The 27,889-nt window shown below is 38.1% G+C and overlaps 1 protein-coding gene and 1 non-coding gene across 2 annotated transcripts in view; one reads left to right on the top strand and one right to left on the bottom strand.

Annotated features, from left to right (window-relative positions):
• Positions 1–27,889, top strand: part of DMC1 (DNA meiotic recombinase 1) — a 39,602-nt gene that overhangs the window by 6,466 nt on the left and 5,247 nt on the right. Inside the window, exons 5-13 of the mRNA XM_060023955.1 lie at positions 32–114; positions 5,751–5,803; positions 7,351–7,392; positions 8,506–8,578; positions 12,207–12,298; positions 12,714–12,787; positions 12,920–13,034; positions 13,847–13,907; positions 25,676–25,792. Coding sequence (XP_059879938.1) covers positions 32–114; positions 5,751–5,803; positions 7,351–7,392; positions 8,506–8,578; positions 12,207–12,298; positions 12,714–12,787; positions 12,920–13,034; positions 13,847–13,907; positions 25,676–25,792 — 710 coding nt within the window. The remainder of the gene's footprint in view (positions 1–31; positions 115–5,750; positions 5,804–7,350; positions 7,393–8,505; positions 8,579–12,206; positions 12,299–12,713; positions 12,788–12,919; positions 13,035–13,846; positions 13,908–25,675; positions 25,793–27,889) is intronic.
• Positions 24,116–24,267, bottom strand: LOC132434649 (small nucleolar RNA SNORA79). The gene has a single exon (XR_009521367.1). It is a non-coding gene; the product is annotated as a small nucleolar RNA SNORA79 (small nucleolar RNA).

Genomic DNA, 27,889 nt, shown 5'->3' with positions numbered 1-27,889 from the left:
TTTTTGAACTTTTTCTTTTGTCTTTCTGTAGGAACCAGGATTCCTGACTGCATTTGAGTATAGTGAGAAGAGGAAGATGGTTTTCCATATCACCACTGGGAGCCAGGAATTTGAGTATGTATCTCATATTTTTTATAACCACTAAACATAATCTTTGGAATACTATATTTCTTTACCTCTATCCAGGTTGTTATTTTGACTATAAGTAGTAGAAATAGCTTCTTATTTTGCAGAAGTTTTTTTTTTTTTTCTCAAAAGGCAACTGAAGCAAATAAATTCCAGACTGCTTGTAAAAGCAGGATTAAATTTCTTACAAGAAATTCAGACCCAAAATATAAGTAGTTTCTAAATCAGCCTATATTAATCTATAAACCATTTAAAAAATTAGTTTAACTTTTCATTTCCCTTTTCTTCTCCACTGATGAAGGAAATTCCATTTCACTTTTGGTTTTACTTAAAAATAAGTTGTTAGAGTGGATATTTTAGAAGAAATAATACAGTGTTGGTTTTGCTCTTCAGCCTCAGCAGTTTTAACTTCCCTTTTTATTTATTATCTTATGATTCCTGAGACATAGTCATCATCTTCCCAATGCAAGTTGACTAGAATGTGGTTTTTTTTCTCTAATTTAGTAGGCAGAGTTACTGTTTCATAAGTCAGAGCAGTGGCCAAGATCAATTTGAACAAAAGCAGTATTTCTTCAAAGTATTCCTCAAAACCCTGACCTCACAAAAAACTGCAAGAAAAAAAGAATTCATAGTCAAATATGCCTCCACTTGAATGTCTGCTAGGCAGCTCCGACTTCACAGGTCTGAAACCAAACTTCTGATCTTTGCCCCAGATCTGCTCCTCCTAAAACCTCCCTCATCCGGAGCTCTTTTTGATCCTCAGATCTGAAACCTTAGTGTCATCCTTAGCACCTCTTTTCCCCTCTCACACCCTAACTCTAATCTATTAACAAATCCTGTCTGCTCTACCTTCAAATATATTTAGTCAGAACAAACCAACCGGGCTTCCCTGATGGCACAGTGGTTAAGAATCCACCTGCCAATGCAGGGGACACAGGTTTGTGCCCTGGTCCAGGAAGATCCCACATGCCGCGGAGCAACTAAGCCCGTGTGCCACAACTATTGAGCCTGTGCTCTAGAGCCCGCGAGCCACAACTACTGAGCCCACGTGCCACAGCTACTGAAGCCCGCGCACCTAGGACCCGTGCTCCGCAACAAGAGAAGCCACCGCAATGAGAAGACCTCTCACTGCAGCGAAGAGTAACCCCCACTCGCAGCAGCTAGAGAAAGACCGCGCAGCTATGAAGACCCAGCTCAGCCAAAAATAAATAAATAAATTAATTTTTTTAAAAAAACAATCCTTATATTTAAAAAAAAACCAACCAGTTTCTTCAACAAATAAACTTTAAGGAATAAAAAAAAAAAGAGAGATGGAATCAGGGAGAAGACCTAGAGATTAAAAGAGATTTAGAAGACATGTCACTTGGGCTTCCCTGGTGGCGCAGTGGTTGAGAATCTGCCTGCTGATGCAGGGGACATGGGTTCGAGCCCTGGTCTGGGAGGGTCCCACATGCCGCAGAGCGACTGGGCCTGTGAGCCACAACTAGTGAGCCTGCGCGTCTGGAGCCTGTGCTCCGCAACAAGAAAGGCCGCGATAGTGAGAGGCCCGTGCACTGCGATGAAGAGTGGCCCCCGCTTGCCACAACTAGAGAAAGCCCTCGCACAGAAACGAAGACCCAACACAGCAAAAATAAATAAATTAATTAATAAACTGAAGGTGCCTTGTAGGCACAGACTATTAAAAAAAAAGACATGTCACTTAATCCCAATATGTGGATCTTATTTTGGATCCTGATTCAAACACACACGGATAATAAGACATATGAGACTGAAAATTGAACACTTACTAGATAGTTGATATTAAGGAATTACTAATTTTTTAGGTGTGATAATGGTAATGCAGTTATGTTAAAAATAAGAGTCTTCATCTTGTAGAGATACCTACTGAAATATTTAGGATGAAATGATATGTTGCCTAGGATGTGCTTAAAGTAATATGAAAAGGGAGGGAAGTGGTTGGAGGTTTATATGAAAACAGTTGACCATGAGTTCATAGCTGATAATTTTTGAAGCTGAGTTTTAGGTACATGAAGGTTCATTATTATACTGTTTTTGTCTACTTTTGTGTGTTTGAAATTGTCCATAATAGAAAGTTTATATATATATATGTGTGTGTGTGTATATATACATTTTTTTTTCTATTTGTGTCTATATATGTACAGAGAAAGAGAAGAAATACGAATTCAATTACTTCTCACCACCTTCTCCTTTGTTAGCTCACTGGTCTAAAACACCTATTAGTATCTCTTCTGGATTATTAATAATAACTTCTAACTAACTTCCCTCCTTTAGACCTTGCCCCTACCATTTATTCTTCACATAGGAGCCAGAATAATCCTTTTAAAACATAGGTCAGATCATAACACTCCTCTGCCCAAAACATCCTAATGACTCCCCATCTCACTCAGAGCAAAAGCCAAAATCCTCTCTAATCTCAAATCTAAGCTCATCTTTAATTCATCTTGTGGTTTACTATGTACCAACCACACTAACTTCTTTGCTATTCCTAGAACATGCCAGATACACTCCCACCTCAGGGCCTTTGCACTTAGCATTCCCTCTGCCCAGAACACTCTTTCGTCATTATGTTCATGACTTGCTGTCAGGTTTTTCAGGTCTTTGCTAAAATGTCTACTTCTCACTAAGGCCTTCTCTGATCACTTTATTTGAAAATTTATTCGAAAACTCCCCATCTTCATCCTCTGCACATCTTATCCCCTCTCTGGATCTAATTTTTATCCATACCATTTAATAACAACTGACATACCACAGATTTTACTTATGTTTATTGTCTGTTCTCTCATTAGAATGGAAGCTCCATGAAGTGATGGATTTCTGTCTCTTTTGTTCGCTGCTTTACTCCAAGGGCATAGAGCAATCTCTAACACAAACTAGGTGTTCAATAAATATTTGTAGAATGACTAATTGAATGAATAAACAGTGAATAAAATAAGTTAGGGAAGTGCAATATACTATATTCTCCTCTTGGAGATTCACACATTTTATTAAAGGATCTGAATTCCTGCAGTGAAATAAAACACCTCTTTAACCTAGCATTGCCTCAAATTTTTAAAATCACAGAACTTTTTTTCAAGTAACAGCTAAGGAAAAGTCTTTGGTCCAAGACAAATTGGTCAAGGTAACTTGATTCCGGGACTTCCCTGGTGGTCCAGTGGGTGGAACTCCATGCTCCTAATGCAGGGGGCCAGGTTCTATTCCTGGCCAGGGAACTAGATCCCACACGCATGCCGCAACTAAGAAGTCCACATGCCACAGCTAAAAGATCCCGCGTGCCGCAACTAAGACCCAGTGCAGCCTAAATAAATAAATAAATAAAACTTGATTCAAACGACAACTTGATATTCTCCAGTTGCTCTACCACATCATGGTTTAAGAACCATTCAGCTTAGAGAAATTATTACTCTCATAGTGAGCTTTCTGGTGTCCTCGATGTTGGGTTTTGGGGCACGTAAAAGATTACTCAGGAGCTAGGCTTTTTTAAATTAATATTTTATTTGTTTAAATGTTATATAATTTTTTCTTAAGCTGCAAGTCTATTTATAAATTTGGCAAATTTTAAGGGAGCCTTTCTAATATGGTTAACTAAATTCCCTTAAACAGTTTAAATTATATTTATAAATTTATTATATTATATTTCCTCTAAGAACTTTACCTGTGTAATTATTAAAATCTTTCCAATTATCTGAATGTCTTATAAATTTAATAAATTAAAGTTATAAGTATAGTGAGTCTTAGACACTCTTAAATGTTCAAATACTGTGTATAAACTTAGTTATCAACTTAGAAACTGCAGGTCTATATCATTTAATCAATTAGAGGCTAATGTGTTATTATAAAAATGTCAAATTCTCTTAAATTTTGAAAATTCTCAGGTACCAAATATGCACAGATTATTCCCAAATTTAATATGAAAATAGTAATCTGTGGGTTTGATTTGTGTCTCCATTTTTAAATCTTCCTAGATTTAAAAATACTATTTCTGTACCTAATTGTAAATTTTCCTGAGTTTCATAAGGGAACAATTATGCTATCCCAAGTAATTTGGGGTACCCTTTCAGTTAAATTTTGGGGTCACTTTTTCAGCATATCAACCAGAAATTTTGTCTGAGATTTTCCAGAGCTATAGCCTTTCAGGGTGATTTTTCTCAAGATGAGGAGGGCCAAGTATCAATAAAACTCTCTTTAATAGTTGGTAGGTTTATAGAATCCCTAAGTATTGGGTTGGCCAAAAAGTTTGTTAGGGTTTTTCCAGAACATCTTGCAGAAAACCCGAACGAACTTTTTGGCCAACCCACCAAATGGAGTGGTCTCTCCACCATGTCCTTTATGCGGGTCAGTATCTAGATTTTTCTTTTTCTCATTAAAGTCCATAGCCCTCACTAAATCTGCGAATAACTTCCAACATTACTTCAATTTACATTTAAGCTGCTCTCTTAAACTACGTAAGTGTAAATCTGTTAGATTATCCATCTCTTAAAGCTTTGTCTAATCTGTGACCATGTCCCAAAAGTCATGCTAATAAAAACTACAAAGAATTTTGGGCTTCCCTGGTGGCGCAGTGGTTAAGAATCAGCCTGCCAGTGCAGGGTACACGGGTTCGAGCCCTGGTCTGGGAAGATCCCATATGCCGTGGAGCAACTAAGCCCATGCGCCACAACTACTGAGCCTGCGCTCTAGGGCCTGTAAGCCACAACTACTGAGCCCACTTTCTGCAACTACTGAAGCCCATGCACCTAGAGCCCGTGCTCTGCAACAAGAGAAGCCACTGCAATGAGAAGCCCGTGCACCACAACGAAGAGTAGCCCCCACTCACCGCAACTAGAGAAAGCCGGTGCACAGCAACAAAGACCCAACGCAGCCAAAAATAAATAAATAACTACAAAGATTTTAAAAGTGCTCTTACCAGGTCTTAGCACAATTGCCATAATTAATATTTGTTGCATTAAATGAATGAATGAGATTAATTAACTTTAGATCTTTCCATATCAAGAGTATGTATTAAATGCGCTGAGTCACTGCATTACCAGTTAAGTGCATGCTATCAAAATCTGACAGTTATTCTTCTATCTGCTAGCGTTACCTGTCACATCTTTGAATATTTTCTATTCTGACATGTTCTTCATAGAATTTGGTTTGTGTGAGATAAGCCAATCATGGTGACAATCACTGGATTCTCCTAATATCTATTTTCCATGTTTTTCAGTACATTAAAAAAAATTGGATATTCAGTTGACTTTTAGAAACATAGTCCCAGCACAATATGAAAAACCCAATTAATAACTAAAAATCATTTATTCGCACTCCAGTTCAGTTCTTTAGAATTACTGAAATATAAGCCCTGCATAGTCCATTTCCTATTGGTACACAGGAGTTAAGAACAACAGGGCTTATAAATTGTTTTGTTGATCCCCCTGCCCATACACAGTATAACCTGTGATCTAAACAGGTGGGAAGCCATTTATTCAGCCAAGAATTCCTGTTCATGTTGGACAGATAGAAAGGTATATAGATAGATAGAAATGATACTAATGATATTAGCACTTTCTCCTTTCTTGATATCTCTATTTCTGTTCCCGTTACTAAAGCTTACTTTCTATTTCTAGTAAGTTGCTAGGAGGTGGAATTGAAAGCATGGCAATCACAGAAGCTTTTGGAGGTAGGTAGAACGTTAATATTTTGTTATATGAAAAATATGTGTATATATACACACCCATATATATAATTAAGTAGTCAATTGTAAATTGTATCTATTTGGGAACTTATGATGAAATATCAGTTATCATAATGCAAGATCATTCTGGGCTGCAATTAAAATATATTCCAACATTAACAGATGAGTTTTATTGGCATTTTTCATCTTTTTATCTCTGATTCCTATAGAAGAGATTAGAATTTTTTTCTCTCATACCTTCAGAGGGTAGTTGTATAATGAGACAGGTATTATTTCTAAGAAATACATGTTTCAGGAACATAGAGAATAGATTTCCCTTCCCTTATTGTATCCTCTATTAAAAAAAAATGTCAGGAATTCCCTGGCGGTCCAGTGGTTAGGACTCTGCGCTCTCACTGCCAAGGACCCAGGTTTGGTCCCTGGTTGGGGAACTAGAATCCCACGGGCCACACAGTGTGGTCAAAAAAAAAAAGGTTCATGCATAGCTATGTTACGTACTATTCCTGACAGTTCCAGTATTTTCAGTCCTCAGAGAACTAAATCTGTTTTTTGGTTGTTGTTGTTTGTGTTTTTTTTTAATATTTATTTTATTTATTTATTTATTTGGCTGCATCAGGTCGTAGTTGCAGCACACGGGATTTTTTTTTTTTTGCGGTACGCGGGCCTCTCACTGCTGTGGCCTCTCCCGTTGCGGAGCACAGGCTCCGGATGCGCAGGCTCAGCGGCCATGGCTCACGGGCCCAGCCATTCCACGGCATGTGGGATCCTCCCAGACCGGGGCACGAATCCGCGTCCCCTGCATCGGCAGGCAGACTCCCAACCACTACACCACCAGGGAAGCCCCCACGGGATCTTTTAGTTGCAGCATGTGGGCTCTTAGTTGCAGCATGCAGGATCTAGTTCCCTGACCTGGGATGGAACCCGGGCCTCCTGCATTGGGAGCGTGGAGTCTTAACCACTGGACCACCAGTGAAGTCCCTGTTTTTTGTTTTGTTTTTTTGGTGTTGATGTTTCTGTTGACTTGGAGAAATAAATCTGTGTTTATTTCAGTTGACTCTCAGTCTTAATGGCTTACCTGCTGTTGTATTCATTGATATTTGTGAGCTTATTTCTTGATTTTAATCTGTTGGAGTTCAATAGGCCTAAATTGGTGAGTGGGGACATTTTTCTCCGGAGAGAATTTGCTTTTGTTGGTAGCTAGGGAATACCACCAATCTGAGGATCCCAGGTCAGTGGGAGAACCCCAGACTCTCATTCCTGTGGTGGAGTCTTAAACTTTCATTTATATAACTATTCCTAAGGAAAATTTGGTTTAAGTTAATTATTATCTAAAGGACAGTTCTGAAAAAGAAAACCTTTTAAAAGTTGTTTTTACTACTGGTACTCATATATGCAGAATCCATTCATGACACAGAGGTACTTTATGTGTGAGATTTGACAGTTGGAAAAGAAAACCATACTCTGAGGCCATATTTATTCTTTATGAAAATATCTAAAAATTAACTATGTATTTTTTTTTCTATATTTCACAGAATTTCGAACTGGAAAAACCCAACTCTCTCATACCCTCTGTGGTAAGGATATGTAACAACAACAATAATAGCAATAGCAATAATAATCATAGCGATCACTTACTATTCTACTTTGTGCCTGGTACTTACATAATCTCATGTAATCTGAACAAACTTGCAAGGAAACTAAAACTCAGAGACATTACATAAACTGCCCATGGTTACACAAATACCAGAGCTGGTCTTTGAATATGTGATGCTTGAGGTGATGTTGTATATACTGCACTCTGAACACCTGAATGGAAATACGGAGGAGGTAAATGGGTATATGAATGTGTTGGTGGAGAGAAGTATTCATTCACGGTCTCGATTTTTCCCATTCTATCTTTTCCATATTGTATTTATGAGAATGTCACAGAATCTTTTGAGGCCTAGAATTCCTTACTTTCCATAGAGTAAGGTTGGAACTAAAAAAGACTTAAATGTTTCTAAAGCAAAATAAGCAAAAATACCTCCTTTTGCATAAAGACATTACACTACATTTCTTTGACCTAAGTAGAAGGAGCATGGAAAAGTGTTTAATAAGGAGATTCTGGCATCAAAATAGCTCTGCCAATAATAGCTGTGTGACCTGGGGCAAGTTGCTTCACCTTTCAGATTTTCCCTATCAGTAAAACAGGAGTAATGATAGTGCCAAACTTAGGGTTGTTTTGAAAAATAAATGAAATAATGTATGTACTTTATGTAGAGTAATTCCTTAGTGTTAACTACTACATACAAAGAAAATACATTTAAAATTTTGATATACATTAATTGAAAAGTTACTTAAATGAGTTATGTAGCATAAATTATATTTATGGTTATTTCTTATAGAAAAAAGTTAGTGATACTTAAATTCCACTTCTTTAGGAGAACTAAATTTCATGAATATCTCCCATTGTGAAAGATATTGACATTCTTTGTTGAATTACTACTATGCTGGCAGAATACTTATAATCTTACCACTGGTTAGTAATATAAAAATATAGCATGCTGTTTAGAAACTAAAAGATCATTATTCTTTGCTACATGACTAGAGAGTTGCAACCAGCCTAAATACCATATTAATTTATATACACATTTGTACAAAGTTTATTCACTCTTACTAATATTAACTAAATTTTAATTGCTTTCTAGTGACAGCTCAACTTCCAGGAGCAGGTGGCTACTCAGGAGGAAAGATTATCTTCATTGACACAGAAAATACTTTGTAACCCTTTTATTTAAACAAGTTGCTAACATAATAGTGAGATATAGTACTGTTACTATAAAAGAGAATTTGTTTGAAATATGCCATTTTGTGATCACCCTGTAAACCAGCAATAATGAGAAAAGCCAAGGGAAAACAGTTGCTAGTCGAGTTTGCAAATCACTTTTTCCCCCTGAAATTTTTATTTTATTTATTTATTTTTTTTTTTTATTGAAGTATAGTTGACTTACAATGTTGTGTTAGTTTCAGGTGTACAGCAAAGTGATCCAGTTTAATATACATATATATATATATATACTTTTTCAGATTCTTTTTCCCTTATAGGTTATTAGGTTATTACAAAATATTGAGTATAGTTCCCTGTGCTATACAGTAGGCAGTAGGTCCTTGTTGGTTATCTATTTTATATATATTAGTGTGTATATGTTAATCCCAAACTCCTAATTTATCCCTCCCCACCACTCTTTCCCCTTTGGTAACCATAAGTTTGTTTTCTATGTTCAAATCACCTTTTTTCATAGTTGTTTTTTAAAATTTATTTTATTTATTTATTTATTTTTGGCTGTGTTGGGTCTTCGTTGCTACATGTGGGCTTTTCTCTAGTTGCGGCGAGCAGAGGCTACTCTTTGTTGCAGTACACGGGCTTCTCATTGCAGTGGCTTCTCTTGTTGCAGAGCACAGGCTCTAGGTCATGGGCTTCAGTAGTTGTGGCATGCGGGCTCAGTAGTTGTGGCTCACGGGCTGTAGAGCTCAGGCTCAGTAGTTGTGGCGCACGGGCTTAGTTGCTTCGCGGCATGTGGGATCTTCCCGGACCAGGGCTCGAACCCGTGTCCCCTGCACTGGCAGGCTGATTCTTAACCACTGCGCCACCAGGGTAATCCCTCAAATCACCTTTTTTAAAAAAAGGTTTCACTTCTCCAAATGGGTTTGGTATAAAATTGATGAAACAAATACATGAGAGGAAATTACATCCTATTTGTTTTTAATTCTCTTACTTCTCCAAAGATTTAACTTAATAGCTAGAAGGTTATTGACTCACTCAAAGTCATGGCCTCAAATAAAGGAAAATGTCTGCATTAAACAAAAATACAGAAGGAAAAAGAGAAGAACCTGTTTGGGTAACAAAAAGAATTGCAGTTTTATTGAAGTGTAAGTTATTTCAGAAAGCAAGACTGGAAAGGTGGGTCTTAGACATGAAGGGTCTTGAAGCTGGATGATGGGTGTAAATTGGATTCTTTTGTAATATTCTAGGCAAGCAATGAGATTTGATGACTGTATTTGGTAGACAAAGGAAAGAGAGGCTTGGGAAACCACTCTTAAGTTTGTCTAGATACTAGGAGAATAATGATGACAGAATTGGGAAGATCATATTTCAGAGAAAAGGTGATGTTTCATTTTAATATGTCAAATATGAGGTACAGAGGGACATCCATATGGCAGTTGGAAATGTTGGGCTCAGCTTGAGAAAAGGGTAGGGCCAAGGATATGGATGGAATAGCCAGGGGGAGGCAAGAGAACTTGCATAGAGAGAAGAGAAGAGAACTGAGAACATAACTTTGGGGTGTGCCTATGTCTAGGAAGAGGGACTAAAAAGACGAATCAATAAAGACAGACAAAGTAAGAGGATATCTGGTTGTGGATGCTAAGCATAAGGAAAGTTTCAAGAAGAAAATGGTAGTCAGTGATGTTCCACAGAGAGAGAGAGAGAGAAGGTGCAAACTGAAAAAGATCACTGAGGTTTGCAATTAGGAGTCCAAGAGGCCATTTGCAGTAAAGTAAGATGATGGAAGCTTGTTGCAAATAAACAGTAAGGAATTGAGGCAGTGTGTAATTAACCAATAAATAGAAGAAATACTGTAGTTTGAGGAGATATCAGGTTCAGAGGACATTCTTTTTAACAATAGGACTGTAGGAAGAGGCGCTCAGCTGGAGTTCAGCTAGTTTCAGAAACAGTTGATTAAGGATGGTTCTTGAGAGGGAGGAATTGTTCTTGCAGAATAGCTGCCACTGTTTGGGCAATTTGGATTTTATCAAGAATGGCTGAAAGAAACAGTTAGGAGCCAGGTCATATGCAAGAGGGAATAGGGAGGAACAGCTGGGAGGAACAAGGACATGCAGGGACCCGAGTGGAATGTTCTCACTCTTTCAGAGTCTCTTACATGTATACTGCTCTCTCGTGGTACTTGTCTTTTTATGTGTTTATATTTTGCCTACATAATTATGTTTTACACTTACCTATGGCATAGATTATCTTATGACCCTTAAATCCTCCACAGTGCCTTGCACTGGTAATTGGTTAATATGGTAACCGATTCCATATGGGAATCAGTTAATAAACGTTTGTAAATTGATTTGAACTTCCCTTCAGCATAAGTCCAACTTTTACATTCCTGGTTACATAGTCACCCGGCTTTGTAAAAACTGACATAGTGAAAAACATTTTTTATTGCTTCTTCCAATTCCTTGTCTTCTTTGATTTGTCCACCAGAAACATCTACTGGGTATACTCAGCAGCAATAGAAGATTTAAGTGGCTGTCACTAAAGCTCTGAAGAAAACATATATAGTGCTGTAGGACAGAGATGGCTGGGAAGTCCTCAAGACAATTCAATTCAATGTTTACTGAACTAGTTCCAAGTGTCACAAATAAGGTTAAAAATGGTCCTTACTTTACAGTTACTTATAGTATGATCAGTATTATACAAATACTGTAAACAAAGTGAAATGAGACCACAGATGTGCATTTTATTTTATCTTACTTCACTTTAGAGAATATTATAGACATATTGTTAGGATCACCAAAGACCTATAAAGAATGTTTATTACTCCTTTACAGTCTAGATAGGTATAAGTGATTATTAGCATCTTCCAGAATACCTTTTCAGGTACACTGAATTTGCCCCCCTATGAATTTACTAATTTCAGAATGCTAACACAACTCCTTTAGAAGAAAGTGGATTTTAAACCCTAAATAAACAAAAAACTATATGATAGTAATTCCCTTCTGGACTCTTGAAGTTACTTTTTTGACTCTTTGGTTTATGTAGTCAAATTTATCATTTGTTGGCAACACGTGGTTAGTGATATATTAAACTATTTCATGTTGAACAAGTGAGGAATATGAAGAGAGTGAATTAATTCACTTTGAAGTGACTTGAATTATAATTCCGTGATATTATCTTCCTTGACTAGGTCTATATTTATTGAACTGAGAACAACAGAGAGTCACAAATCTTAGTTTCTAGTTTTTCTCTTGGAACTGATTTGCTGCATAATCCTGAGTCATTTGCCTAATCTCTGTTTGTCAGTGTCCTCCTTTGTAAAATGTAATAGAGGCCATAACAACTAACTTCCAAGGTTATTGTTTAGATAATTTAATATTTAAATTCATTACTGTCTCATTATTTCTATCACTGTTATCACTACCTAAGGTATTCATTAATTGAGGCACTTATGAAAAACAAAGTCTAATATAGATTTTAAGTGATTATTGGTATCCTCCAGAATACGTTTGCAGGTACAGTGTTTTGCCTCTCTTTGATACACTTGCTTACGGTATTATTTTTTGTAGTTGTTGTCTAAACTTTTTGGAATTGATTTATTGAATCCTTAATCCTGGCATACTCCAGCCGTCCAGATCGCCTTCGGGACATTGCTGATCGCTTCAGCGTAGACCATGATGCAGTCCTGGACAATGTACTTTATGCACGTGCATATACTAGTAAGAGCCCCATGCAATTGGATGCTTAGGCTGTTTTAAGGTTGGCAGCACTGATTTATTATTTGAGTGATGCTTACAACATTTTGACACTATCCTTTTCTCTTCATATTTTACCTTTCTCCAAATTTATTTAGTCAGTCCACAAATTTTATCATCTGGTAAGTCCTTAGACATTGAAATGCTCTCAAATTATTTCTTATTCTTTGTCTTTGAAATGGAGAGTAACATTCTTTTTGGATAAGGTAGCATTTGGTATGTATGCTAAGGCAGAATATGAAATCATATTTAATAAAGTCATAAATAATTAAGAAAATCCTTCAAGGACTCTCTTTTGCCTGACTCCCAAGAACATACATGATCTTAGCCTCTGCTGCTTCTAGTTTTTATAACATTTTCCCACTGCATTTCCCATCAGGTGAACATCAGATGGAGCTACTTGATTATGTAGCAGCAAAGTTCCATGAAGAAGCTGGCATCTTCAAACTGTTGGTACGAGCTTCTAAATATTGCTCAGTCTAGAACTATTTAGCATATTATCTTTCTTCTATTGATTCCAATTCAAATTAACTTCTTCCTTCCATTTCCAAATGCATTATTTATTTTTACATTAATCCTACACAGATCATTGATTCAATAATGGCACTTTTCCGAGTGGATTTCAGTGGTCGTGGGGAGTTGGCTGAACGGCAGCAAAAACTGGCCCAGATGTTGTCACGACTCCAAAAAATCTCAGAAGGTAGATTTTTTTCCTTAATTTTTTAAAAATAAATTTATTTATTTATTTATTTTTGGCTCCATTGCTGTGCGCAGGCTTTCTCTAGTTGCAGCGAACAGGGGTTACTCTTTTTTTTTTTTTTTTTTGGCTGCATTGGGTCTTCACTGCTGTGCGCGGGCTTTCTCTAGGTGCGGTGAGCAGGGGCTACTCTTTGTTGCGCTATGCAGGCTTCTCACTGCAGCGGCTTCTCTGGTTGCGGAGCACGGGCTCTAGGCATGCGGGCTTCAGTAGTTGTGGCACATGGGCTCAGTAGTTGTGGCTCGCGGGCTCTAGAGCGCAGACTTAGTAGTTGTGGCACACGGGCTTAGTTGCTCTGCAGCATGTGGGATCTTCCTGGACGAGGGCTTGAACCCGTGTCCCCTGCCTTGGCAGGCGGATTCTTAACCACTGTGCCACCAGGAAAGTCCCTCAGAAGGTAGATTTTTAAAATAAATGGTGATATCAAAATAGCACCTGTGACTGTTTGCTAAGTAGGTTTTTCAGAGAAGCTCAGAATAATGTCAGGAGGCAATCCATTTATTAAAAATAAAATTTCCTTCATGGGAATACAACTCTTTTTTTAAACCAAAAATACTGATTCTAATACAATAAGGTACCTAAATAAGATAACAATAATAACTTTAATTTATGATATCAATGAAAAAACAGGAATGTAATCTTGTTCATCAAATAAATTCATGGCACAATATTTCTAAACTCTGAAATCTAAGCAATGAACTTTTAATATTCACATTGTCATTCTCTTAGTTTCTTAATTTTATTTCTTGATGCAGAATATAATGTGGCTGTGTTTGTGACCAATCAAATGACTGCTGACCCAGGAGCAACTATGACGTAAGCCCTAATATTCTGCTTTTGTATTTCACAAAAGTTAATATCAAAAGGGTTAGAGTGTAGAATAGGAAATAATTCAAAAATCATCAGCCTTGATGTGGACACAGATATGTCACAAATCACTTTTTGCACAGTGCATATTACTTCATAATTGCAAATATCATTTATTTGTTATCCAGATCTATTCTTCTCTAGTTTTTTGATAAAACAAAGCAATAGTTTAACTATTTTCAGAGATACTTTGGGTTCCTTTTTGTCTAGGGCTAAAAGGATATTGGAGGACAATAAGAAAAAGATCTTAGGGAAATAAAAATGTATATTCCAGATACATGAATGGTTTCTAATGCACTGATAAGCTGTTAGCCTACAAACAAAAAAAGCAGGCTCTCTACAGGATACACATGAGATATATATTTAATTTATATATTTATTATTATATAAATATAATATATTTATATTTACAGGATATACATGAGATATATTTATGGGTCTCTTATATATTTATAAGAGACTTGCTATGAGAGAAGTCTCCTGTTTGAAGAAACAGAATTTCACTCCACACTAGGCATATTCAGAATTTGTTGAAATAGTTGTGCACATAACATACATATTGATGGCTCTGCTTGAAAGATGGCAGTGAATAGAAAGACAAGGAGATGGTGGTGTGATGAATTGGGAGGTTGGGATTGACATATGTATAAAATGAATAACTAGTAAGAACCTGCTGTATAAAAAAATAAATAAAATTAAATTTAATAAAAAAAAGAAAGAAAGACAAGGAGAGTTAAAGTAGTATAGTGAAACAGAAAGTTCGAATAAGGACTTCCCTTGTGGTCCAGTGGTAGAGGCTCTGTCGCCTAATGCAGTGGGCCCAGGTTCGATCCCTGGTCAGGGAACTAGATCCTGTATGCCACAACTAAAAGATCCTGCAAGCCGCAACTAAAGAAAAGAAAGATCCTGCATGCCACAACTAAGACCCGGCGCAGCCAAATAAATAAATAAATATTAAAAAAAAAAAAAAAAACAGAAAATTCAAAGAAAGTTCAGTTGCCACCATCGAGTTTTGAGCATTATGTATCTGAGTAAGCAGTCAAAATAGCCCTGAATCTATGTACTGCTTTTTTTTTTTTTTTTTTTTTTTACAGTATGTGGGCCTCTCACTGTTGTGGCCTCTCCCGTTGCGGAGCACAGGCTCCAGACGCAGAGGCTCAGTGGCCATGTCTCACGGGCCCAGCCGCTCCGCGGCATGTGGGATCTTGCCGGACCGGGGCACGAATCCGTGTCCCCTGCATTGGCAGGCGGACTCTCAACCACTGTGCCACCAGGGAAGGCCCTGTACTGCTTTTTTAAAGGTCTTTTCAGCAACTTCTTATTTATAATAATTTTAGCCAGAGAAAAGTTCCAAGACTAGCATAATGAATCCACAAATATCATTTGCCTATTTTCATCAGTTGTTAACATTTTGCCACATTTTTTCCCTCTATGTGTTTGTGTGTGTGCGTGTGTATGTAAAATCTCTCTATATGCTACATACACATACATGCTCATATATGTAAAAGTGTATATGTTTTGTGAACCTTTTGAGAGTTGTTTTCTCCGAACCAGTGAGAATTATTTGCAGACATCATGACACATCACTTCTTAGTACTTCAGCATATCTCTTCTAAGAACAAGAACATTCTTCTACATAACTACAACATAATTAGCACAGTCAGGGAATTTAACATTGGTGTACTATTTATCCCATACACAGTTATAGTCAAGTGTCTCCAATTGTTCCAATAATATCCTTTGTAGTTTGGGGGGTTTCTTGTTTTGTTTTTGATTCAGGATCAGTTAAGGATCATGCATCCCATGTATTTGTCATGTCTCTTTAGTTTCCTTTAACCAAAACAGTTCCTCAACCTTCGTTAGATTTTTGTGACACTGACTTTCTTTTTTGGTGGCGCTGTGCAGCATGCGGGATCTTAGTTCGCCAACCAGGGATTGAACCCATGCCCCCTGTATTGGGAGTGAGTGACATTTTTGAAGCGCACAGGCCAACTGTTTTTCAGAATGTCTCTCAATTTGGAGTTGATTTTTTTCTCATTATTTAAAATGTTAAACACTTTTGGCAGGAAAACTACTAATATATAAGTAATGTTATGACCTTTTCCATATATCACATCAGGAGGCAGTTTGTCCCTTTATTAGTGATAAGTCTGATCATGTGATTAAGATGGTGTTCACAAGATTTCTCCATTGTAAAAGACCTTCTCCTGTTTGTAATTAATAAGTAATTTGTGAGGTGATACTTTGAGACTTGTGTAAATATCATGTTTTGCACCCAGTGGATTTAATAATATCCATTGCAGATTTTTGCTTAAATCATCACTCTGATGGTTGCAGTACAAAGTTCTGTTACTTTAAAACTGAGTCAGTACATCATTTGGTAGCAGATAAATCAGTCATTGACATATATATCAGAAGATATTTGATATGATATTCTAAATTATGTAAATTGTGCTGAAATGAATGTATCTCTCTTTAGGCATTTTCTAAACTAAACGCTAAGAGTATTGCTGCATCTTCTGCAGTTTGCTATAGCTCTCACTTTTCAATACGCTTTTATGATATTTTCTACTTAATTACAGGAGATTCCAATGTGAAAAGTATTAATTACATGAAAAGTTTTAAGCAAGATCTTTTTGTTTGTTTGTTTTTTGAGTTTTATTGGCCGCACCATGCGGCATGCAGGATCTTATCTCCCCTACCAGGGATCGAACCCATGCCCCCTCAGTGGAAGTACAGAGTCTTAACCACTGGATCACCAGGGAAGTCCAAGCAAGTTAAAAAAATTGAGGAGGGGGAAATCAATCATTTATTCATTCAGTATATATTTATTGAAAATCTACTATATATCAAGGTTCTAGGAATTCACTAGTGAACAACAGAGACTATGTGCCTTGCCTCCATTAGGAAAAAAATAAATGATGTCCATTTAACTCAAAATTTTAAAGTCTTGGTTGGTCATGCATTGTCTGTAGTCCTTGAGGGGTTAAGGCAATATTCTCTGTTTTATAGGGTATCTTTCATATACAGGACATAAAGTACTTCACAAAGAGAATAATTTTAAACTGAAGAGAAATGGGAGATTTTTAAGGCTTGCTTTAAAAAGAGAAAATGACTCATTGGCTCAGAGGGAGGAAGTGGGTTGCATTCAAATAAAACAGTACAAGTTAAAGAGCAATGTTCTTTCTTCAGGTGTAGGGAGGGAACATTGAAGAGGCCAAAACTATCGACCTAGAGTTAGAAGACAAAGGAAGTCTGTGGAAATTAGGTCAGATAGGGTTCTTTTTCTTATATTTGTAGAAAGTTTCAAAAAGCTTAAAACCATTTTGAATTGACTCCAATAGGAGAAAAATAGAGAAATGACAGAAAGGAAATAATTGCAGAAGTTCAAAGAGGGGAGGAGATTTATAATGAAATAAGCTAAGAAAAGAGCCGAAGAAGGTAACAAAGACTAGTATTTTTGCTGGGTGAATCTGCTTTGAAACAGCATCTCCTCCACCTAGCCAAGTTATATGGAAACAAATTTCACTATAATTAGTATATTCTAAAGTACATCATAACAATACAAATTAAATGCATGCGCTGTAAAGCACATATATTGCCACAGCTAAATTAAAAAAGAAAACAGGACAGTTTTAAACTAAAGGATTTCAAATGCTATTAGAATACTTCCCATAAAGGAAATATCTTTGTTTCTCAGTGTTAAGGAACTCCAAGCTGCAACTCCCCTGGAGGCTGGCAGAGAAATATCACTATAACTGGTATGAGTACCCAAGTACACTGACAATAATTGAGGCTTCCATCCCATGCATTATACTTGATGGCACATCGTATTAAAAAGGAACAAAATTATAGAGGCGAGGAGCTTCCATATGATACACCAGAGCAGTAACTCCTAGATGAGCCTTACAGATACAGATTTTAAAACTAGAATGAGCCAGTTGATGAAGGCCTGGAAATAAAGTCAAAGTATCAGCCTGTAAAGCTCCATACCACAGCAAAAATAAGATAAGCAACAAATAAGACCATGATGTTGCCCCCGACTTCATTTGTGTATTTGTTTCCCTAAAAGTCATCTTAGAACATTTGCAGTCTTGTAAATGTGCAGTTTATTCTTTAAGGATGTCACTTACTGATTCTACATCATTAGTATAAATTAAGAGGCAATATCGGGACTTCCCTGTTGGCACAGTGGTTAAGAATCTGCCTGCCAACGCAGGGGACATGAGTTTGATCCCTGGTCCTGGAAGATCCCACATGCCGCAGAGCAGCTAAGCCCGTGTGCCACAACTACTGAGCCTGCGCTCTAGAGCCCGTGAGCCACAACTGCTGAAGCCCACGGGCCTAGAGCCCGTGCTCCACAAGAGAAGCCACCGCAATGAGAAGTCTCTGCACCGTAACGAAGAGTAGCCCCCGCTCACTGCAACTAGAGAAAGCCCCTGCACAGCAACAAAGACCCAATGCAGCCAAAAATAAATAAATTAATTAATTTTAAAAAAAAGAGGCAATACGGTTAGAGAAAAAACATTAAACCAAAGTCATTAGCATTGTGACCTTGTGCAACATTTAAATTATTTGAATTTTACTTTCCTCTCCCTCAAAATTAAGAGCACTTATATTTATTGGTTGCTTAGCATGTGCCAAGTGCTTTCATGTATCATCTTATATAATTCTCATATCACCCCAACATAACTCAGCCTCCTAGACCTCCCTGTTCTATGAAGCCAGTCTCAGTATATTGCTATATCTCTCCCCAACCCCCCAACAACCCCCTGCCGAATTCTATCTTCAAAAATTTGAAAAATGTAGATTTTTCTGCATATTTTGGGAGGAAATGGGGGGTGGGGTTATTTAACAAAACTTTTTAAACATACTCCTTTTTTTTTTTTTAACCATCTCTTCTTTTTCACCAAAATTCTCTATCTTCCTCTAATCTCAAAACATCCTCCTCTCTCTTGGACATGGTTCACCCAGTCTTTCTCTCAATGGACCCCTTCTCAAAAATTCCATCTTTAAGCTTAACCCTTAGCAAGTCAAAAGTACCAGGAGTACCAATTGTCCCTCAAGTTTGCCCTTACCCAGACCCCTCAAGGCCTCCACTCCAACCAGTATTTGAGGTAGACACTATTATTATTCCTAATATATAAAGGAGGAAACAGAGGCTCAGAGTGCCTACTTGCTCAATCATACAGTTAAAAAACAGGAGTCGATTTTGAACCCAGGTTTCTTTGACTTCAAAGCTGATGCTCTTTTAGTCTCACTGTGCTATTCTTCCTATCTCACTCCCAGAAAAATATCACCTGCCCTACCATCACCATAATCCTATACTCCCTGCACCCTAATTTGCAGTTGGAAGGTCAGGAGGTTCTGGGTCTTACTGTCAACAACATAACAGGCTGTATCCTGTTCAACCAGAGGGGGATAAATGAAACAATCTTTCTTGGCCCCTCTTTATTCCTAATATCCACCCCCATCTCTTCCTCCTTCTCATCATACTCCCCCATCCCCTGAGAAAAGGAGGAAAGAAGAGAAGATAATACAAAAAAAGGGGAAATAAGAGAGTAGGCTAAAGGAGACATGTGGGTGGTTTTCTGAAGCCGTTTTTACTTGGTCAGAAATAGAAGTAAATTAAAGCCCTCTAAAAGAATGTGGAATGCTATTACACCTTCTTGTACTTTACCTCAAGACTTGTTTATAACTGCTAGAATACTCAAGAAGTTCAAAGAAACTTGAAGAAATGTTTCTTTCTTTTTTTCTTTTCTTTTTTTTTTTTTGCGGTACGCGGGCCTCTCACTGTTGTGGCCTCTCCCGTTGCGGAGCACAGGCTCCGGACACGCAGGCTCGGCGGCCATGGCTCACAGGCCGAGCTGCTCCGCGGCATGTGGGATCTTCCCGGACCGGGGCACGAAGCCGTGTCCCCTGCATCAGCAGGTGGACTCTCAACCGCTGCACCACCAAGGAAGTCCAAGAAATGTTTCTTGATTAACAAGTCACTGAAAGAGGGTTTTAACTGAATCATTTAGTTAAATAATAATAGTTACCATTTATTGAGTATCTCTTATGTGCCATGATTACTGAAAGGGTAAATCTAATGCTTTATAGATGACCTGGCACAGTTCCTGGCATGTAGTAGGCTTGCAATGAGTTAGATTAAATATATCTTGAATCTTCACAACAGCCCTGAAAAGTAAGGGGTTTTTTTGGTTCCCATTTTACAGTTAAAGAAACTGAGATTCATAAAGGTAAGTAATTAGCCCAAGGTAACATAGATAATAAGTGAATCAGGATTAGGAAGGCAGATAATAATAATTGCAGTCACTGGGTTAATGCCTTACCTAAATTATTTCATTTTATTGTTACAACTACCATACCAGTTAGGTACAATTATTATCCTCCATTTAAAATGAAGAAACAGACACTTAGAATGATCAACAATTTTCCTGAGGTCATATGGCTGGCTGATAAGCCAAAATTTGAACCCAGGTCTAACTCTAAAGCTCTTACACCACTTAGCACATTGAGGCTGTATGTGCCTGGAGAAAGGTTAGCATGCTGTCATATGAGACGCTTTGCAGGGATGTATCCATTACCCTGGTGAGTTGACCAGTGTTCAGGGCCCTCAGCCTTACGGACAGAGATTTGATTTGGTCATCCTACTGAGCATAAATCCATTTCTCAGGGACAGACTCACATTAATCAAACTCATGAGACTCAATGAAAGATCAGAGGGCCAGTTTACTGATAAAGAAAAATGTAACTACATTTGAAGTTCTTGTGACCAGGGCATTCTCTCCTTGTAGGCAGACCTCTATAGGAATCCAAATTTTAATCCAAAGCTATTACTAAATATGGAATCCAAGCAAAGGGAAATAATTAGATGAGTTAGAAGTGTCTGTCACATAGTAAGGACTCAGTAAATCTTGGTTGTGAATGTTATTGTTAATAGCCAACCACACTGGGGCAGGGGGCGGGGTGGACCATGAATCTCCTAAATTTATGAAAATTTTTGTATGTGTACCTATGTGCATTTTTCTGGGGGAGAGTCTATATCTTTTATTAAATTATCAAAGTGTTAGTGACCTACAGGAAAAGTCAAGAGCCATAAATTCTACATGAAATTCTACACAGAATCCTGAACATTTTGATGGAGCAAGTAAAATTTGAATTGGCTCGATGTTCTCCCAGAGCTAAGGCTGTTATGCTATGTTGCAATTTATTTTAATTAAGTATAACCTCTTACATTATGAGTCACTTTTTAGGACTTTTTTCTCCCCATATTATCTTTCCTATATGATTTCTTAGCACTTTTGCCGATCTTATCATTTATTTCTCATTTAGTTCATTCAAAATCATCTCCCTTTGGAAACGACATTCTTTTTTTTTTTAATTTATTTTATTTATTTTTATTTTTGGCTGTGTTGGGTCTTCGTTGCTGCGTGAGGGCTTTCTCTAGTTGTGGCAAGCGGGGGCTACTCAGTGTTGTGGTGCGTGGGCTTCTCACTGCAGTGGCTTCTCTTGTTGCAGAGCATGGGCTCTAGGTGCACGGGCTTCAGTAGTTGTGGCACGTGGGTTCAGTAGTTGTGGCACGTGGGCTCAGTAGTTGTGGCTCGTGGGTTCTAGAGTGCAGGCTCAGTAGCTGTGGCACACGGTCTTAGTTGCTCCGCGGCATGTGGGATCTTCCCGGACCAGGGCTCAAACCTGTGTTCCCTGCATTGGCAGGCGGATTCTTAACCACTGCCCCACCAGGGAAGTCCGGAAACGACATTCGTAACACTCAGGCTCTTCACCTGGAGTAATCAATGACAGGCAGTAGTACCTATTCTCTTTTGTGCATAGGGTACCACATTGGTAATAACAAACAATACTTTGTTAAGAAAAAAACATAGCCATACAGCTAAAACCTAGATTCCTGCTCTTCCTTAGATTATCTGTAAGGGGGTGGAGGTGGGGAGGATTACTTCAATTAGGGGGAAATCCTGTCTCCTTTTACATTTCCCTTTCTGTCAGAACACCCTTTAAAAGTTCCTTGAATTACAGCTTCTTTGAAGATATATCACAAATCTGTGTCTAAAAGGATCTAATTTGGAGGAAACCCAAATTTTCTTCTCTTCCCGTATCCATTCAACAAGAGTTATTGAGTGTCTTTTATATTATAGGTACTTTTCTAGGCACTGGAGTTACTAAAATGAATAAGGATTTAGAGTATAGTTGGGGAATGAGACCCATGAATTAAAAATTATAATGTAGTGTGCTTTAATAGAGTTATATACATAGTGATATGAGAGGACAGGGGAGGTAGCTCTACTCTGTTTCAGGGTATCAGGCATGGTTTTCAAGAAGGGATGACACTTGATGGGTGAGTAGGAGCTAAATGAGTAAACACAATAGGAAAGGGGCTTTTGCTTCAGAGATAACTGAGTTTATAAAGGCATTGAGGTATAAGAGGACTTGCTGAAATAAGAAAAAATAAAAGTTTGAGGAGGAAGAATGAGTACAGCTGTAGATAAGTACAGTGAGCCCTTCGTACCCATAGGTTCCACATCCATGAATTCAACCAACCTAGGATCAAAAATAATCAGAATAAAAAAATCCAGAAAGTTCTAAAAAGCAAAATTTGAATCTGCTGTGCTCTAGCAGCTATTTACATAGAACTTAAATTGTATTTACAACTATTTGTGTAGCATTTACATTGTATTAGGTATTATAAGTAATCTAGAGATGATTTAAATTATATGGGAGGACACAATATTGTAAATCAACTATACTCCAATAAAATTTTTTATTTTTTTCGGTACGCGGGCCTCATACTGCCGTGGCCTCTCCCGCTGCGGAGCACAGGCTCCGGACGCGCAGGCCCAGCCGCTCCGCCGCACGCAGGACCCTCCCAGACCGGGGCACGAACCCGCGCCCCCTGCATCGGCAGGCGGACCCCCAACCACTGCGCCACCAGGGAAGCCCTAAAAAATTTTTTTTAATTAAAAAAATAAAGTATATGGGAGGATGTGTGTAGGTTACATGCAAATACCTCACCATTTTATATAAGGGACTTGAGCATTCGTGAATTTTGGTATCCATGGTTGGGAGGTGGGTTTTGGAATGGATCCCCCTGTGGATACCGAGGGAGGACTGTATGTAGGTAGCAGACAAAAAGAAGCAGAAGTTGAGGGACTGTCTTCCTGAGAGCACTCCTTTTCTTTGTGAAGAAGCAGGCAATGTCATCCGAAGTTAGGGAAAAGAACAGAAAAGAGCGCTTAAGGAGACTACTGAAAGTTTGGTAAAGGGGAGGTGAGGTTAACCATGCTCATATAGAAGAACTACTAGGCAGTATGGAGAGACCATCTGTGAGAAGCATTAACACAGCTGTTAAAACTTCTCTCTGACCATTTAGCGAACCCCGACTCTCCTTTCTTGTCTCCTCTTCATAGCAGTTTCTAACTGGTCTACCTGCTGTAGGGGCACCTATCTTTCTATTGCCCAATATTCTCCTTGGTATTTTTGTAACTTCTATGTCTTAAGCACAAAAAATATTTTTGAGCACCCACTGTGTGGCTGGTTGCTACAGAGCTGAATACAATGTCATCTGCCCTTAAGGAGCTTAGTGATAGGTAATAGGCGAGGAATTGAGGGGGAATAAATATGTAAATAATAATAGCACTAAAGGCAGGACATGAAAAATGCACTAAAGAAGCATAAATACAGTGTTTGCAAGTTCAGAGTTCACAGCCCAGCTGAGAATATCATCAGACCCTCAAGGAGCCCATCTATGTAGAACATAGGATTCTTTTAAGACCTTGAAGAACCACCTGTAATGGAGGGTAACCTGGAAGGTTTAGAGTTATTCCATTAAAAAGAGTGGCATTGATCTGTAAGCGTTATAGAGACAATTCATCTCTAGCTATTCCATCCAACTGAAAGGGCTTCACTGCTTTACTACCCTTTCAGCTGTCTGAGTAAAGCAACCTATCTTCTGACTTCTTAACTTCTGTCAGTCTCACCTGCCTGGATGCTACTCTCTTGATAGTGGTTCACTCCAAAACTAACTCTGTTCTTGTTCTCACGTTGGACCTGCTGAATCAATCAATCCTATCCAACCCCAGCCAGCTGGTCCTAACCTGTGAGCCATTTAATCAAGCAGCAGTTTATTTTTTATTTTTTTCAAGTGTTTGACTCCGCAAAACTCAGAAGGCACTAACGGACAGCCAACAAACCCATCCCCGTGGTGCCCTGAGTGAAGACAAGTCAGCTTAGATATATGATGGACTAAAATCCCACCACCTAAGACTCTAAGCAGTGAAATGAACAGCCAGCAAAAGGCAGCAGTTTGGGACTTCCCTGGAGGTCCAGTGGTTAAGACTCCGCACTCCCACACAGGAGGTGCGGTTTCGATCCCCAGTCAGGGAACAAAGATCCCATGTGCTGTGAGGAGTTGCCCAAATAAATAAAAAATAAAATAAAATAAAAGCAGCAGTTTATATTAGCAGACTCCTTTCCCAGAGAGCTTCATATCCCCATTAACCTACAATCTTTTTAGCCTCGTGTCAATCAGCCACATCGTCACTACACCAAGCCTCATGCTTACAGTAAACAGAATCCTGAACTTCATGGAGCAAGCAGAATTTGAATTGACTTGCAACTGAATTCTCCGAAAGCTGAGGCTATTATGCTATACCAAAATTTATTTTGATCAAGTGTAACCTGTTAGTTTAAGTTCAGTTCCATTTGTTGATGATTTTGAAGCCTAGATTTTCTTCTTCATCAAAGGAGATGATCTTGTGGTTTTCTCCTTCATTCTATTGATATGGTATATCACAATGATGATTTTCCTATGTTGAACCACTCTTGCATTCCTAGAATAAATACTACTTGGTCATGGTGTATAATCCTTTTGATATGTTGCTGGATTCGGTTTGCTAGTATTTTGCGGAGGCTTTTTGCACCTAGGCTTTTTTGAAGGGTGGGCTTACTATATTAGGTTTATTAAGAACCTTTCACTTCTTGCCAAGTGAGTGTTAGTCCCCTAGTGAGTATATCTCTCAAGAGTGTCAATATTTGTAACTACCTTGCAATCATAATATATTTTTGAATTGATAAAATCATAGTAAGAGCTTATCTTTTTTGTATCCTATTTTAGAAGAACAAACTTTAGACATCAGCAATAAAGATATTTCTGAGATTCTTCTCACCTTAAATTCATAACCAGTACAACACTGAAGGTTTCCAATGTACAGTTAATGAATAAGAAGGAGGTTCTCAATCTGCTGTCATTTATGTCATAGCATCATGAGGGAGGGTTGGATATTACTTATTCATTAGACTAGAATAGTGGTTGGCACACAGTAAGCCATTAATAAATACTTCTGATACATGAACGAATGAATAAATTCAATCTTTGTATTTTGTAAAGAAAAATTGCTTAACCCCAAGATTTATCCTAAAACAGTGAGTAGTGTTTTATTTGTTTTTTTATTTTTAAAAAATCAAACAAAACATGAACCATTTATCATAGGAATCTCAGAAACCTGAACTGGATGGCAATGGGGTACATAGCAGCTCCAAACTCTAGCCCATTCCCTGGTTTATGAACAAGCCTCTGCTCGTTTAGAACGCAAACCTACTCTGTCCCCTGCCATACTCCACAGAAAAGTTGCCTTGTAATTGCAGGTAGTACTGTATATAGTCCATATGATGAAACCTGAAAAGGTGTTTTATTAATTCAGTTTTCAGGCAGACCCCAAAAAACCCATCGGGGGACACATTCTGGCTCATGCTTCAACAACAAGAATAAGCTTGCGAAAGGGAAGAGGAGAGCTGAGAATTGCCAAGATTTATGACAGGTAAATATTTCTTATCTTAATCAGATTCTTGCGCATATGATATTATATAGAATTGCCTCTCCTGAGAGGCTATAATTATTCCACTGGCAGACACTACATGTTTGAATTTCCTTCTCAAAAAGTATGCAATTCATTGAGAAGTCCCTACTACGTACTGGGTTCTAGGGATTTGGAGATCTTGTTGACAAATTGACTTGGTCTCTGACCTTCCCAATCTTACAGTGAAGCTAGAAAATGAAATGATTCCAATTGAAGTGAGGTAAATACAGGAAAAGTACAGCGTGTGATAGGGATGTTCTTCTTTCTTTCTGCCAGTTTTTTTTTTCAGGTTTCAGTTTAAACACTGCTTCCTCAAGGAACCTTTCCCTGACCCTTACATTCTAAGCTAATACTCTATATTACACCTTTTATTCTTTCACAGTACTTTACTTATTTAATTAACAGTTATAAGCTTAGATTTTACCAGCAACAAACCTAAAGCGATTTGAATTGGGGAGGCATTACCCACCCCTTCCTGAGCGTTGCTGCTGACCCTTCTCTGTGGACCTCCCCCATTTTTGCCCATCTGAGGGGTTGGCAGGGGAGGGTACCCCCACCTTCCCTGCAGCTGTTCCTCAGGATTCATGACTTTGACTGGGTCTAGAAAGGTTGAGCTGGAAGGGGTGGCCCCTGGTCACTTTCTGAGCACATGTCTCAGAGACCTGGGGCTGGTGGGAGTGCTGCTGGAGCTGGATTTCAACACATAGGGTGCTGCTGGGCCAGCTGGTAGGGTTGCTGGGCTCCAGGCCTCTAGCTCCAGCTCTTGCAGACCTAGGCCCCTCTCTGACCCGAGAAAGCTCCTCAGGCCCTTGAAGCTGATAAACCAAGAGAGTAAGGAAACATTCTTTAGAGTGAGAAAGCTAATGTTTCAGCCACTTAGAGATAAACTGCAAAACTAGAGCCTGGCATGGGGCTGGGGCTAAAGATTTTTCTCGAACTTTTCAAGATTTGCAAGTATGCAGCTTGGAAGGAGGCTGGTGGTTTTACTGTTAAAAAAGCAATAACGTGGCTTTTCCTGTAAGGCTTGCATAGTACTTCTTACCCCTCTCCTGTCTCCCCCTGCAAAGATGGTGCTGGAATGTTCTGGAAGGTCATGTCAACTTCAGCTTTCCTGTGGAAACTGAAGCCATTGGGGTTTTCTGTCCAAATTCAAAAGGAGTCATATATGTGTGTGTGTGTGTGTGTGTGTGTGTGTGTATGCATATATGTAGATGTACATATATACACATACACTCATTTTATATACATGTATGTACATGCAAGTATTATAATATACATATATACGTATGCAAATATATGAATAAACTTTGACAACATAATTGATGTACATGGTAAAAAATAAATAAATAAAATCAAACAGTACAAAAAAAAGAGTTATAAGCTTAATAAGTTTTTTCAGAGAAACCTATTACATATCAGCTGTTCTAGATTCTGGGGATAGAGCAGTGAACAAAACAAAAAGACAAGGCCCTGCCCTCATGGAGCTTACATTCCATTAGTAATGATTTATGTAACATATGTCATCCCCACTAGACAGTAAATACGCTGAGGACAGAAATACTATTCTCTTGCTTACCACTGTATTCTTAGTTCCTCGGACATAATAGATGTATTTGTGACTGACTGATTAGCCAATCCTGGCAACAAGGTAAAGATTTGTAATAACTCTTTACCCTGGGGAAGGAAAAATCAGCCAAAAAGGAATCAGATGAGCTCTGTATCTGGTTTTGACTATGAATCACAGTACTTACTATGTATTGTCATTGAAAAATATTAAATAATCAGTTCCCCCCTCTATCTGGTTTTTATTCAGACCATTTTGCTTTTCATCATCAGTCCCTGTAGAAGACTGTGATACACATATGCAAGTGCTATGCTTTGTAGAGCTTCAGCAATCTCTAGAAATTTGTTACAAATGTTCTTTGTTGAATTAAGTAGATAGTAGGATTGTTCCATAATTTTACTAAAATTTCTTGGTCTATATCTTGGACAGATTGCTGTGCTTAGAACTTTCTGAAACATTTTTCACTCTGAATTGTAATCATCTGATTACATGTA

This window comes from Delphinus delphis, chromosome 11 (assembly GCF_949987515.2).
Source record: "Delphinus delphis chromosome 11, mDelDel1.2, whole genome shotgun sequence".
NCBI lineage: Eukaryota > Metazoa > Chordata > Mammalia > Artiodactyla > Delphinidae > Delphinus > Delphinus delphis.
This window is presented reverse-complemented; position numbering and strand designations above follow the sequence as displayed.